General features: G+C 41.5%; 1 protein-coding gene across 1 annotated transcript in view; it reads left to right on the top strand.

Moving 5' to 3' along the window:
- The window catches only part of LOC117347433 (polymeric immunoglobulin receptor-like), a 41,949-nt gene extending 38,833 nt beyond the window's left edge, over nucleotides 1-3,116 (top strand). The window contains exons 10-11 of the mRNA XM_033918378.1: nucleotides 54-76; nucleotides 1,905-3,116. Of these exons, the coding sequence (XP_033774269.1) occupies nucleotides 54-76; nucleotides 1,905-1,979 (98 nt within the window). The 3' untranslated portion in view covers nucleotides 1,980-3,116. The remainder of the gene's footprint in view (nucleotides 1-53; nucleotides 77-1,904) is intronic.
- Nucleotides 3,117-15,037: the final 11,921 nt, after the last annotated feature.

Here is a 15,037-nt window from a genome sequence, read left to right as displayed (position 1 = left end):
ACTAAGAAGTGTCTTTCTTTCTTTTTTGAATGGACTGTCCTCTACCGTTCCAGATGCTTCCAAGAGCTCCAAAAAGGTGAAGTACTCTGTAATTGTATTTCTTCGTTCCCTTTTTTAATGTGGAGAAAATAGTGTGACTGCCATATGTCCTTTTCCATATGTAAAAAAAAGAAAAAGTCAACAGAAATTTATAGCTGAGAGATGCTTGTGTTGGACTAAAACCACCATTGCTGATTAGCTTTGACGAGCTAACGCTCTTTTCACCAAGACAATACACAGGCGATATTTTTATTTTATTGGAAGTCGACCCCCGACCTCAGCAATTTAGTTTCAGGTATAGATTACTTCATTTTTAAACTTCAGATGTGGGCGCTGTCCATTCAAAGGAAATTGAACGCTGCTAAAATGAAATTGCTTTGGTTCGGACCTAGATTGGAAAAACTCCCTGCCGCTGTCACATTGAAAACAGGTATTTCGGTACATAAAGATTTTTCTTCCAGAATTCTGGGTATTATCCTGGACTCATCACTCACATTCCATGAACAAATAAACTTTTTTAGTCTTTTTTAGTCTGCGTATGTTGAGAAAAGTGAGATTATTATTCCATTAAGAACATTATTCAGTGTTGGTACAGTCCATTGTGCGTGCCCAGCTGGACTATTGTAATTCTGTTTATATGGGCATCAAGCAGGGTGGTCTAAAACGACTACAATTAATACAAAACACGGCAGCTAAACTCATTTTCGGGAAAAGAAAGTACAATCATGTTTCTCCTCTATTGAGAAAGCTTCACTGGCTCCCAGTTCGTTTTAGGATCCAGTTTAAATGTGCATGTGTTATCTTCATGCTTCTCTATGCAATATTTGACCTTTGGTCCCCTTATATTGGAATACTTCTAGATCTTGCCATTCAAGGATTACACAGAAATATTAACTATTGCTCCCCCTCCTTTAGGAGAATCAAATCTGTCGGGAAGCTTAGCCAATCCATTGCTTTCAAACTTGGAACAGACTTCCTAATTCTGTTAAACTGATAGGTCAGCTACAACAATTTTGCAAAGTCCTAAAAACTTTGCTGTTTACACAATATCTAAATGGCTTACCTACTGAACTAACGAATTGGTGGCACTGTAAAATTTACATTTTCATGCTCTCATTTTTATGCATTCTGGTCTTTAATCATTTGTGAACCGAGTCGAGCTCCGTTAGGAGATGACCCGCTATATAAACCAAAGACTAGACTAGACTAGACTAAAGAACTATAGAAACGGGCTGATGCTGGCTGAGACTGGGGTAAGGGGTGAGAAGGGAAAGGAAAACAGATATTGTTGGGGGGGGGGGAGATGAAGCAAGGACAGATGCAGGAGTTTGAAGAGAAGAAAGGGCTGAATGGCAGATGATGGACTAAGGAGGGGATAGGAAGGGTCAATGAATATTGGAGAAGAAAGTGAACAGCGGGGCTGGGGCTGTGTTCTAACCACCGCACTGAACACTCCAAAGTTGTGCAGGCATTTCCTGTGGCTGCTTTGTAGATCCTTGGTAAATTGTTTCCCTGCAGCCACAGGCAGTTACACTCTGTAGCAGACCAGAAGAGCTCAGGCCTCCAGCAGCAGTAGCAGCACTCAAGTCCCCTGCTGCGGCCCAATGGGATTTAACCTTCAGAGATGAATTCAGCCTTTCTTCCCTCCATTCTCCTCTGCTTTAAGAGGAAAAATGAGAGTGCCAAAAGAGATTTGGACAAGAACTTGATGTAATCTGAATTAATTTACCCAGACTCATTGCATTTTGGAGGTTAGTGTAATGTAATGCATTCCTGAATTAAGAAATAGGAGAGAGAGGGTCGGCTAACTTCTTCCTGTACATAAAATGCAAAAAGAACAAAACCTGTCCCATTGTTGCCCACAGGGTTCCAAGGAAGACCTCACCTATACCACTTTCCTGATTCATGGTGACGGAGGTCCTCAGGAGACCACTGACTAAGGAGTAATTAGCCTGGACCAAGTTCTAATTCAGAAGACCACAGCCTAGCAAGTCGTGCCCTTGGAAACAGGGCACAGCAGGAGCGGGGGGGACGGGCTCTGTTCCCATGTTCTCTACACAATTATCTTCTCCATTTTGATTTTCACACAGTTTATACAGTGTTACAATCAGCAGGATTATTAATGTGTAATTGATGGGCAAGGTTGATTTCTTAGACTTTACACAGGACTTAGCCTGTCTTACACCTAGAAAATCAACCGTGATGATTAATATCAGTGACATTTCAGTGCATAACTTTAGCCCTGACCTCACCATTATTTGTGCAACAGGAGCTCAGTGTAGCCAGGGTGGTGGCCTATGATTTAGGAGACGTCCTGGTCCCACTGATATTCCCTGAGTCTTGCCTAGAGGCCTTTTACTAGACTATGCTAAAAAGTGTCCTGTGCTATTTGTAGCATGTGGGTTGCCCACACGCCAAGGCCACTTTTTAGTTTGGCTCTAAAATGGCTGAAGTTCGACTTTCCCTATTAATGGTGACGTGCTCATTTCGAGATTAGCGCATGTGCCCTCATTGCCACCTATTTTGTAGGCGATAAGGGCTCTGACGCTAATCTTTTGCTAATTGGTCAGTGTGCGCTAATGCCCACATGCTAATTCATGCAGGGCATGTCTACTCTCCGCCCCCAAACCCTCCCTCGCACTAAAGAATAAAATGTAATTTGTAGCACATCAAACTTGCAGTTAGCACATGGCTCCTGAATGCAGCCCATTAGCGCCGTTTTTAGGCGGTGGTAAGCGCACATCTGCCTGCCTTAATCTGGTTTTCTAGATCCACAAATGAATTTTTTTTTTCCTGTAATATAAGCATTCCTTCCATAACCACAGGAATACCAAAGTGTGAGGGGACCGAAGAACTGATATTATCCCAAAATATGCTAATCTATATTAAAAAACAAAAATATAAGCAATAACATTTAGCATGCAGCCAATGAAAGGTGATTATTTGTGTTATTATCAGTAACATTAACCTCTGCTGATCTGATTGTGATCCTGATTTTAAAACTCTATTGTTTTTTCTGTGAAATGACACCGAGTGAGCTGATTAACTGCTAATAAAGAGTCCTGATTCCAGCAGCAGAACTTGCTTCCTGGACATATCTTGTGTGTGGAGGAATCAAACTCAATCACATAAGGGGCTGAAATCACAAAACCCAGGCTAAGTTGTGGGCCGAATTTTATCTTAAGATTCTTAGTCTTAGTAGAAGTATAGATCCTTCCTCACCCTCACCTGCCATCCTCATGCATTAATCATGCTCTGAAAAGAACAACCAGCGCAGTCAGGCATTTGTGTGGAGCGCCCTAGCTCTTACACTGGGACTGGGTCCTTCTGTCTGCAAATGAGTACTGAGGCAGCACGGGGAGGCGCTTGGATCGTCACTGGGACTGGGGCTGAACGGTCAGGCACTTGGATGCGGCAGTCACCACGGGCCACGTAAAATGGCCAGACAAGCCTTGAGTTTGACGTGTGTGCTCTACAGCATTGCAAATGTCTAGTAGCTATCGAAATGATAAAAAGTAGCAGGAAGGATTAAGGCCTACACCTAGGATCTAATGTAGGGTTGCCAGACGGCCGGATTTCACCGGACACGTCCTCCTGTTGAGAACATGTCCGGGGGTCTGGAAGGCTTTGGGGGTGCAGGGCTGGGGCGGGATGGGGGCGTGACAGGGCGGCGATGGGTGGAACTGGGCAGGCCTGGGGGGGGGACAGGTCTAAGGGTCCGGTTTTGGTAACCCTAATCTAAGGGGCCGATATTCAGAGTGACTTAAGTGGCTAGAGAGGACGATTATGCAATGGAACAGCCCTACTTAGGCTGCTCATGACCGCAAGGATCAAGTTTAAACTAGGCCTCACTGCCTTTAAGATCCTAAGAGGGAATTGTCCCGCCTACTCCAGGGAGTCCACCAGGAATCCTTTCCACTTAAAATTCCCAGCATGCAACAATATAAAGTCTAGCTTATCCATCCAACATCAATTAGTAAAATACTGGAACCAATACCGCTTACACTAAGATCTTGTGACCACTGTCTCAGGTTCAGAAAACTTCAAAAAGCCTTTCTGTACCAAGACCCTGAAGTAACTGAAATGGTTAATTGTAAAAGGCCATTTCTAAACTGTCTAATGCAACTCCTGAGACACCTTATATACAGTATAAATAGCTTTTAGCAGATGGGAAGACAAATAAAGTGAGTGCAAATATGAAATGATCTGCCTTATAACAAGCTCTTCTAGGAGGACAGGATATAAATCCCAAAGAATATGCCCAGTATCCCGTTTCCACAATAGCCAATCCAGTTTGCAAATACCTGGCAGAAACCCAAATTCGAGTGAGTTTCCAGTTGTAGCTGCTGTAATGAAGTGAGGCCATCTAGTGGAGAAGCATTGCACAGTCATTATTTTCCAGAATCTCATTCCCATTTGAAACCCAGCAAATGACCACATTCTCCGGCTGAAACACACAAATTGTGGCAAATTAGTTCTATGAAAATATTTGGAAAATAGATTTACTTCAAGCTGGCTATAGCATTTAAATCTATTATGTAGGATCAACACCTCTATTTTGACTGTGAATATACGTGGACTGCAGTAACTGCTGTCTGTACGGATTGTGGTAATATTTCACCGCTATCCATAGATTTAGGTGGAATGTCCACCCTTGTCTCTTGTTCCACCCTAGCAGGATCCAGACAGTGCCACTGAAAAGTGGTAGACAGGCCACTTATTCATATAGCCCCTAATTCTATACACTTGCGCACTCATTTTCATGTTCTTCTAGAACAGTGGCAGTTATGCCTGCAACTTCATGTAACAATAAACTGTTGATTGATGTTAGTGAGAAGTAATTAGCTATAATCACTGTTAATTGGTGCTAATTGGCATTGATTATAAGATAAGCATGGAACTGCCGTTGGATTGCTATTCTACAAAATATGCAGCCAAATCCATAGTGCACAACTGCAAAGGAGAGTGGCTTGGAAGATGGCATGGGCGGACCAAAAAGGTGAACAGGAGGCCTCCAGACAGTAATGAAGTAGAATAACCAGCCAATTTTTATTCGCGAGGAGAATAAATAAGGAATACTTGATTTGGCCATGTTTCAGCAACGGAGCCTGTGGGAGGAGTCAATGTAAACCTTTCTTCCAGCTTTGTTGTTGCGAAGATTTATTAGCACACTCGTATTTTTTCCTATCTGTTCTTTAGCATCCTCAAATGCTCTAGCAAACATGATTCCATAGACCAATGGTTCCCAACCCTGTCCTGAAGGACCACCAGGCCAGTCGTGTTTTCAGGATAGCCCTAATGAATATGCATGAGAGAGATCTGCATATAATGGAGTTCCAGGCATGCAAATATGTTCCATGCATATTCATTAGGACTATCCTGAAAACCCAACTGCCCTAGTAGTCCTCCAGGACAGGGCTGGGAACCACTGCCATAGACAATGTTATCGCTGCATCTTCCCCAGCGGGAGGGTCAGGGGGCAGGCTTAGCACTTACTTGGGCAGCCTATGGAGGGAGCAATTCCACCATCCGTTGAGCTAGCCCATGAACTCGTGCCTAAAATTACAAACTTAACTGCGGACTTAAGCAGTTGTATGCATAATTTCAGATACAGAGTTTACACCAGTGAGCATCATCCTTATGCCTAACTTTAAGCTATAAAGAATTACCACCTATAGTGTTGATTTATAAGTTTGAGATATTTAAATGTCTCTACCATATCCTTCATCTCTCCCCATCTCCTTATACGACGGTCTATTAGCCACCAGAGCAGTGAAACTAGACCACCACCTCTCCAATCTGTTGACTATGACACCCAACTACAAAACATTCCAGAAAGATCTTAAAACCTTTCTATTCGAGAAATTTGTCAAATGATCTAACTAAACCTGATCGACCCTCCACCGATCCTGACGCATACTACATCTATTAACCATGTATTCTCCCTGGAAATGCCCAGGCCAACTCTTGTAAACGCCTTGAACTGAAAGGTATTGGCGGGATAGAAGACACCAATGGAATGGAATGGAATTCAATAATGGATGCATTAGCGTTTAGCGCATGCAAAATTGGCGTGCACGCCTTAGTAAAAGGACCCCATGATGTGGTCTGTGTCACAATATGTATGTGAATTGTTTTTATTGATTTTGGAATTTTTAAGTTACCACGGGGTCCTTGTACCAAGGCGCGCTAACTGATTTACCGTGCGTTAACTGATTTAGCGCACACTAATGATTAGCACACGCTAAATGCTAACGCGTTCATAGAATATAATGGGCACATTAGCATTTAGCGCGCATTAATCGTTAGCAGGGGGCTGATTTGCTTGCTCATATGTGTAAAAACGATATTGTATTAAAATTGAAAAAATCAAAATCCAGCCTGATAACACACTCCCCATTGCATTGCTGCGTGAGCTCAGGAGCTGTCCAGACCCTGGTGCTGAAACACAGAAAACATTGCAAAGGGAGGGTAATTTTTAAAAGAAAGCTCCTAGGCAGGGAAAGGACATTGTTGCCCATGTTGCATTTATTTGATACAAAACAAATCTTTCAATGTAAGATGTATTCCCATTAAAATTTCAATATTTTTAAAAACAAACTAACACAAACAATCCCTTTGTGCATATAAAGTGTTCAGTACCCAGAACTCCTAAATAAGCCACTGGTAAGTTTTCATGGGGTCCATTGTCACACTTCCAGGTCCCACTATAAATGAAATTATATTGAAATGTCACTGTTAAGTTGAAGCCAGGCACTTATCTGAATAACTGTAGGCAAACAGATGCTTCAGCTTGACATGTTGATTAATATTCAAAGCGGCTCAGCAGGAAAACTTCTTCCAAATCCCTACCCTGCGCTCAATTCAAAATGTCTCCATTCACCAAGACATCTCCTCAAAAACAAGATATGCTTATGCACATTTACCTTATAAAATAGCATTTTAACCACTCCAAAGCAACAGTAACTTTGGGCCGCTTTTACAAAGCTGCAGTAGCGATTCTCCCGCGGCAAATGCACCAAAGCTCATAGGAATTGAATGGTTTTCCGTGCATTTGCCACAGGGGAATTGCTCCCGAGGCTTTGCATAAGGGGCACCTTGTGTGTGAATGTCCATTTAAGTGTATGAAGAATTTAACATACCCTAGTGGCCAAAATTACAGAAACACTTCGAGTTTTTTGAGATCACAGAACTTTAATCAACTGTTTCTCCAGTTACTTATTTAATCATAATAACATATAGTAACATAGTAGATGACGGCAGATAAAGACCCGAATGATCCATCCAGTCTGCCCAACCTGATTCAATTTAAATTTTTTTTTATTTTTTCTTCTTAGCTATTTCTGGGCAAGAATCCAAAGCTCTACCCGGGACTGTTCTCAGGTTCCAACTCCTGAAGTCTCTGTCAAAGCTCACTCCAGCCCATCTACACCCTCCCAGCCATTGAAGCCCTCCCCAGCCCATCCTCCCCCAAATGGCCATATACAGACACAGACCGTGCAGTACTGGCCTTAGTTCAATATTTAATATTATTTTCTGATTCTAGATCTTCTGTGTTCGTCCCACGCTTCTTTGAACTATCCTACAGTGTATGCTATTTATAAGCATTCTTTGATTATTTAAACAACTCCCACAATTTTTATCAGTTTCACAGTTCTTAAGTATAACACAATAAAAACCAATTATTACATGGTAGCTGGTTGGTTTATGCTGGTACAAAAAAAATCACTGTTATGTATTGAGGATCTTCAGATTGCCATGAGTGTAACTTAACGCCTGACGGCTGCAATCCTCATTAGTGTCCTAGAAACATAGAATATGATGGCAGAAAAGGGCCACTGGCCCAACAAGTCTGCCCACTCTAAGGACCCTCCCCTCTAAGCACTTCCATGAAGTGAGCCCACATGCTTATCCCATTTTTTCTTAAAATCGAGCACATTGTTTGCCTCAGTTACCTGAAGTGGAAGATCATTCCAACGATCAACTACCCTTTCAGTGAAGAAATACTTCCTAGTGTTGCTATGAAATCTCCCACCCCTGAGTTTCAACGGATGCCCTCTTGTTGCCGTAGGTCCTGTAAGGAAAAAGATATATTCTTCTACCTCAATACGGCCAGTTACATATTTGAACATCTCTATCATTTCTCCCCTCTCTCTGCTTTCCTCGAGAGAGTATAGCTGCAACTTACCTTGATGTTCCTCATACGGGAGATCCTTGAGTCCTGAGATCATCCTGGTGGCTATTCGCTGAACCGACTCCACTCTCAGCACATCCTTTTGATAATGTGGCCTCCAAAATTGAACACAATATTCCAGATGAGGTCTCACCATGGATCTTGTCAACGGCATTACAACTTCGGGCTTCCGGCTGACAAAACTTCTTTGGATGCATCCCAGCATTTGCCTAGCCTTGGATGAAGCTTTCTCTACTTGATTGGCACTCTTCATATTTTCACTAATGATTACTCCTAGGTCCCGTTCTGCAGCAGTTCTTGTTAAGGTCTCACCATTCAGAGTGTAAGTACTGCATGGATTTCTGCTGCCAAGGTGCATAACTTTACATTTTTTGGCATTAAAACTCAGTTGCCAAGTTGTTCCAGTAAGAGTAGGTCCTGCGTCATACTGTCGGGCATTGTGCTTTTGCCCACTATGTTGCACAGTTTAGTGTTGTCGGCAAATAATGCAATTTTACCTTGAAGTCTGTGAGGCAGGTCCTGTAAATAGGATGGGACCCAAGACCGAGCCCTGCGGCACTCCACTGATCACTTCCAACGTTTCGGAAGGAGTACCATTTACCACCACCCTCTGAAGTCTGCCGCTGAGCCAGTCTTTAACCCATGCTGTCAATGTTTCCCCTAATCTCAAAGAACTCATCTTGTTCAATAACCTACGGTGTGGGACACTGTCAAAAGCCTTACTAAAGTCCAAGTACACAATATCTAGGGACTCTCTCATATCTAGCTTTTTTGTTACCCAGTCAAAGAAACTGATCAGATTGGATTGGCCAGTAAATCCATGTTGGTGGGGATCCCTTAGTCTCTCATCGTTTAGGATCGTATCTAATTTGTGTTTAATCAATGTTTCCATAAGTTTACACACTATCGATGTGAAACTTACCGGTCTGTAATTTTCAGCCTCCGTCCTGCATCCCTTTTTGTGCAGCGGAATGACGTTAGCTGTTTTCCAGTCCAATGGGGCTCTTCCTGTACTCAGGGAAAGATTGAAGAGCGTAGCTAACGGTTCTGCAAGGACATCTCTCAACTCCCTAAGTACTCTGGGATGCAGTTTATCCAGTCCCATGGCTTTGTTCACAGTGTTTCAAACTTTAATTCATTTACTTTTTTCTTTTATCTTATTTTAAAAATTCTTATAATACCATTACTTTAAAGTGCAAAATAAAGACTTAGCTTCATCATATTGCTCCAGCATTGACTCGTCCCCCCTGAAGATCCTTAATACAGAATAGTGATTTTTTGTACCAGCATAAACCAACCAGCTACCATGTAATAATTGGTTTTTATTGATTATTTATAAGCATTACTGGAAATATTTGTGTAGTAATTTTATTTTGTGGTTAGAAATGACTTTTAGTGATTTGACATAAAAAAAAGGTAAGCAATTGGTCATGATTCTTTTGATATGTATAGAACATAAGAACATACAGAGCATACCGGAACCCATCATGCTATATGCTGGAAGTGAAAACGGGAAACTGACAGGGTTAACAGTCAGTCTAGAAGAGGTATGCAGGCAGATTGATAAGCTTAAGAGTGATAAATCCCCGGGATCGGATGGCATCCATCCGAGGGTCATCAAGGGACTGAAAGGGACCATAGCTGAACTGTTTCAACTAATAGCCAATCTGTCGATCGAATCAGGAAAGATTCCGGAGGACTGGAAGGTGGCGAATGATACGCCAATCTTCAAAAAAGGTTCGAGGGGAGACCCGGGAAACTACAGACCGATGAGTCTAACCTCGGTACCGGGAAAGATAGTAGAGGCGCTGATAAAGGACGGCATCATTGATCACCTTGACGGACACGGTCTGATGAGGACCAGCCAGCATGGTTTCAGCAAAGGCAGATCTTGTTTGACAAACTTGCTGCACTTATTCGAGAGAGTAAACAGGCAGATAGACAAGGGCAACCCGGTCAACATTGTATAGGTAGATTTTTGGACATTTTAAAGTTTTGATTATACCCCTCATAGTCTGCTATTGAGACAGACTTGAGGGAAGACACTGGTTATCCTGGATCGGTAGGATGTTGTTATCATTTGGGTTTTTGCCAGGTACTTGTGACCTGGAGTACAAATCCACATTAGTCTGTGTTCAGTTCTGGAGACCACACTACCGTAAGGACATACTGAGGATCGAGTCGGTTCAACGAATGGCGACAAGGATGGTCTTGGGGCTCAAGGATCTCACGTATGAAGAAAGACTAAAAAAGTTGCGGCTGTACTCACTTGAAGAAAGAAGAGAACGGGGAGACATGATTGAAACGTATAAGTACATCACGGGACGTATCGAGTCGGAAGATGATCTCTTCTGTCTCATGGGACCCTCAACCACCAGAGGGCATCCGCTGAAAATCAGGGGAGGGAAATTTCGTAGCGACTCAAGAAAGTACTTCTTCACCGAGAGAGTGGTGGATCATTGGAATGACCTCCCATTGCAGGTGATTGAGGCCAGCAGCGTGACGGATTTTAAGAGGAAATGGGATATTCACGTGGGATCTCTAGGGGAGTGAACTCTGGGGGGCGGATAAATGGAATGGGCAGACTTGGTGGGCTATAGCCCTTTTCTGCCGTCATTTTCTATGTTTCTATGTTTCTATGATGAAAGAAATATACAGGCAAAAGCAAAGGTTTATTTACTAATCAAAATCAACTTTATTTCAACAAATAAATATAACCTTCCACAACATATTTTAAATAGACAATTAACAATGCAACAGTATATCAGAGTTACAAAAGCCATTTCCAGCCCTGCAGGAGTCCTCAAAGTCAGTCAGGTTTTCAGGATCTCCACGATGACCAAGCATGAGATAGGTTAGCGTACAAAGGGTGGGCAATGCATATGGATCTGTTTCATACATATTCATTGTAGAAATCCTGAAAACCTGACTGGCTGGCTGTGTCAAAGCCTTGCGTTAGTGGGATCAAGTACGAGGTTTCCTCGGTATCAGAGATGGTCACGTTGAGGTTCTACTGCAAATCAGAGCGCAAGAGAGAGGTTGCACAATTTCAGATCCACTGGCCACAAGCCATACATCGGAGTGCAAGCAAAAAGAAATTAACTGCAGCTCATTAGCCAAAGGCTGAGGGGGGGGGGGGAGGGGATGGATCAAGCCTATGGTCCGGTTCCCTGTGTAATCTGAACGGAACTAATACAGCAGCAGTTACAGTGAATGTTGTGCCAAACAGTAAAAATCCATTAAATTGTACATATAAAAACATTAAAGTGATAAATAAATACTCTATAAATACAAAGATGTAAATTAAATAAATAATGGCATATATAATAGAGCGCAATGGAATAAGTGTTACAACAGCATCACCAGGCACACGATCCGAAGAATGCTGGTCGGACAGGGGTTACCCTTTGGGTCCTTGAAAATCTCTGTCATATTTTTCAGATGGCTCTAAAAGGAGATTTCTGGAATGGCAGCCAGAGACCAGCTGTACAATTATGGTGAACCCCCCCCATCCCACCTCCATAATAAATGGGGCAAAGGATGGCACCCGTTAATCTTCTTTCTTCTGATCCCTAACCTAATATAAGTTACATATAGCATAACATCTGTATATTTAAAACCATAAATAAACTATAAATATTTTTAAATTATTTAGGTAGAAATTGAACACAAGGATTTCTTCAACTCACATTTTTCAGATTGTCCCCTAACTCTGGATATCATGAGAGATCACAGTCCAGTACCCAGTATTACACACATGCTTTTCACGGACCTGTGGGGGGGGGGGGGTCGATATTCAGCTAGCAGCGATCGCCATGTTTTTGGTCACCATCGCTATATCCCTAGATATCCATTGCTGAGCCACGTCTTGGCACCGAGTTAACTGCCCCTTTTACTAAGCCGTGGTAGAGTGTGAAATGCTCCGATGCTCATAGAATTTCTCCAGGGCTTAGTAAATGCAATATTCAGAAAACCAGATAAAGATTGGACTGTATTTTATGGGGTCTATTCTATTCTATCGTTCTGTCTTATTCCACACTTAAATCAAGGCTCCAAGGCAGATTACATCAAGACAACCTTCTCATATGAAGAGATTCTACAATTCATAAACTGATTTTTTTTTTTTTTTTTAAAAAGACAAACAAGAAAAGAAAAAAATATTTTCAATTAAAATTAACAATATTGATTTTAAAACAGGTTTTTAAGTCTTTCCTAAGCTGAATATTTGAAGAAATTTGATGAATATTGACAGACATACTATTTATCTGGTTAACTTAACTGGATAAGTGATGGCTCTGCATCTGGACCACCCACATAAGAGCATAAGAGTTGCTATACTGGGACAAACCGAAGGTCCATCAAGCCCATTTCCAACAGTGGCCAACTCAGGCTACAAGGACCTGGCAAGATCCCAAGGACAAAAACAAATTCTAAACTGCTTAAGTGCTAAGTGGGTATATTCAGCAGTTAATGCACCCAGTTAACCCTGGACAAGTTAGTTAAATGTATGGTATAATGACCCCTATTCAAAATTCTATTTTGTTAAATAACTATATTCAAGGGCCGAAGCCCCTATAGCGAGACCCACCACCCAATCATTGCATATGTAATAATGTACTGAGAAAATGTTTTCAAATTGTGACTTCATTGTATTTAATCAAATTATTAAAAAAATATATATTTGAAAGCATTTTCTCAGCACATTATTACATATGCAATGATTGGGTGGTGGGTCTTGCTATAGGGGCTTCAGCCTTTGGCAAGGCTACACATCTCTGAGCACGTTATTACTTTAAATATAATAATTTAACAACATAGAATTTTGAATACGGGTCATAGATTTACTTTTGATCTCTACATTCAAAACTTGATAGTTTTGAATTGACCAAGTTATTTAAATGGCCAGGAGCTAATGCCACTTAAATACAATACAGGAAAGAGGCAGAGGAAATTGCGCTCTATGACAGCTTTCTCCCTTTGTTCCTATTTGTTTGTTCAATTCACACTGTTGCCCGTCGGTTCTGAGAAATACTTCTCATCCAGTCCAGAAGAATGTCGAGTTCCCCGATGGCCTTGACGATGGCTGCCTCAAGGTCCAGCTAAAATAAGGAAGAGACACATGTGTAACCATCAGTAGTCTGGGTGGCTCAAGACGTGGAAAACCAAGATAGCCAAAGCCAATGATTGTTGTTAATTGAGTTTAGAAATGTAGGGAGGGTTTGGGGAAGCTGTCTAAAATGGCATCTCTTGTTCCCTCTGTAACATCTTTAGCCCTGGCTAGCATGAAATGGAAGACTGTTGCCTTAGAAATCTTTCCCAGGTCTCCTGGACAGTTGTTAAAACATCATCTATTTTGTAAAATGAAGTATGATGGCTGATGCCTTGTGTATGAATTGCAGGCAGAAAGAAGAACACCTCGCCTTGAATAGAGATAGTCCAATATAAGGCAAGGTAGACGTCTATTCAGCCGATGAGAAGATCTTTATTCATAAATATAGTCCCAACTAGGATCCAAGTTTCAACGGAAACAAAGCGCCTTCATCAGGGGACACTCGTATAGAACTCACTGAATGCGTTGAGGAGCTGATGCAAGTTTGCCTGCTATAGCTCCTTAGCACGTTCTGTGAGTTTTATATGAGTATCCCCTGATGAAGGCATTTTGATTCTGCCGAAACTTGGATCCTAGTTGGGACTACATTTATTGAATAAAGATCTTCTCATTGGTTGAATAGACGTCTACCTTGCCTTTTATTGGACTGTTTTATATGAACTGATAATGTTGACATCTTTTGACATGTCTGCTTGTTTTTGTTTATGTATGTATGGTTGTAATCCACCTTGTTTGAAGGCAGAATATAAATAATAAACTGGCTTATGCCGTTTCCTTAGTAATTGCTGCAGAAAAGGGATGATGGATGATTGCCAACTCCATATTTATGGCACTGTGTAAGAGTTACACAGAGGAAGCAATCAAATGTGTTAACAAATATGTCCACTAGAGGGCCACTCATTAGACTCCACACATATTCAAAAGGTCATAGTGGAGAAAAAAGCCTCAGACATGTGACAGCATCTTACACTTAGTAAAAAAAAAAAAAAATCTGTCTTAATTAAGATCATTGGTGTAAAAAGACTCCACTCACAAACTGTGATATACGTCTCAAAATGACACAACTTATCTGCTTCTCAGTACGTACTTGTGTTCATATACTCCAAAAGTCATCAGAAAAATGCTACAATCCATAACTTCCCAACAAGGGTCCTTGTTTCGCCGATTCTTCAGCTGCTTCAGGGGTGCTTTAACATAAGATAAAACCAACAGACTGTGGATGTGAATGTCATGAAAAATGATTTTATTCGCTCTTCACAATAAAAATACAAATAAAAGTCTGAATTAGTAATACAAGTATGATTGCCCTGACGGACCCTACATGGTCCGAGTTTCGACGAGACCGCCTTCCTCAGGTTTTCAGATGATGTAGAGTACATAGATAAAAATATGAGCAAAACAATGTACGTGTCTGAGCATAAAACCTAAAAATGGCTTGAAACAAGCAGAGTGGTTTCTCACTGTGATTTTACATGCCACTCTTCTTGTTTCAAGCCATTTTCAGGTTTGATGCTCAAAGACACGTACATTGTTTTGCTCATATTTTTATCTTTGTACCCAACATCATCCGAAACCCTGAGGAAGGCGGTCTCGCTGAAAAACGGACCGTGTAGGGTCCGTCATGGCAATCATACTTGTATTACTAATTCAGACTTTTATTTGTATTTTTATTGTGAAGAGTGAATAAAATCATC

Source organism: Geotrypetes seraphini, chromosome 13 (genome assembly GCF_902459505.1).
Source record: "Geotrypetes seraphini chromosome 13, aGeoSer1.1, whole genome shotgun sequence".
Lineage (NCBI taxonomy): Eukaryota > Metazoa > Chordata > Amphibia > Gymnophiona > Dermophiidae > Geotrypetes > Geotrypetes seraphini.
This window is presented reverse-complemented; position numbering and strand designations above follow the sequence as displayed.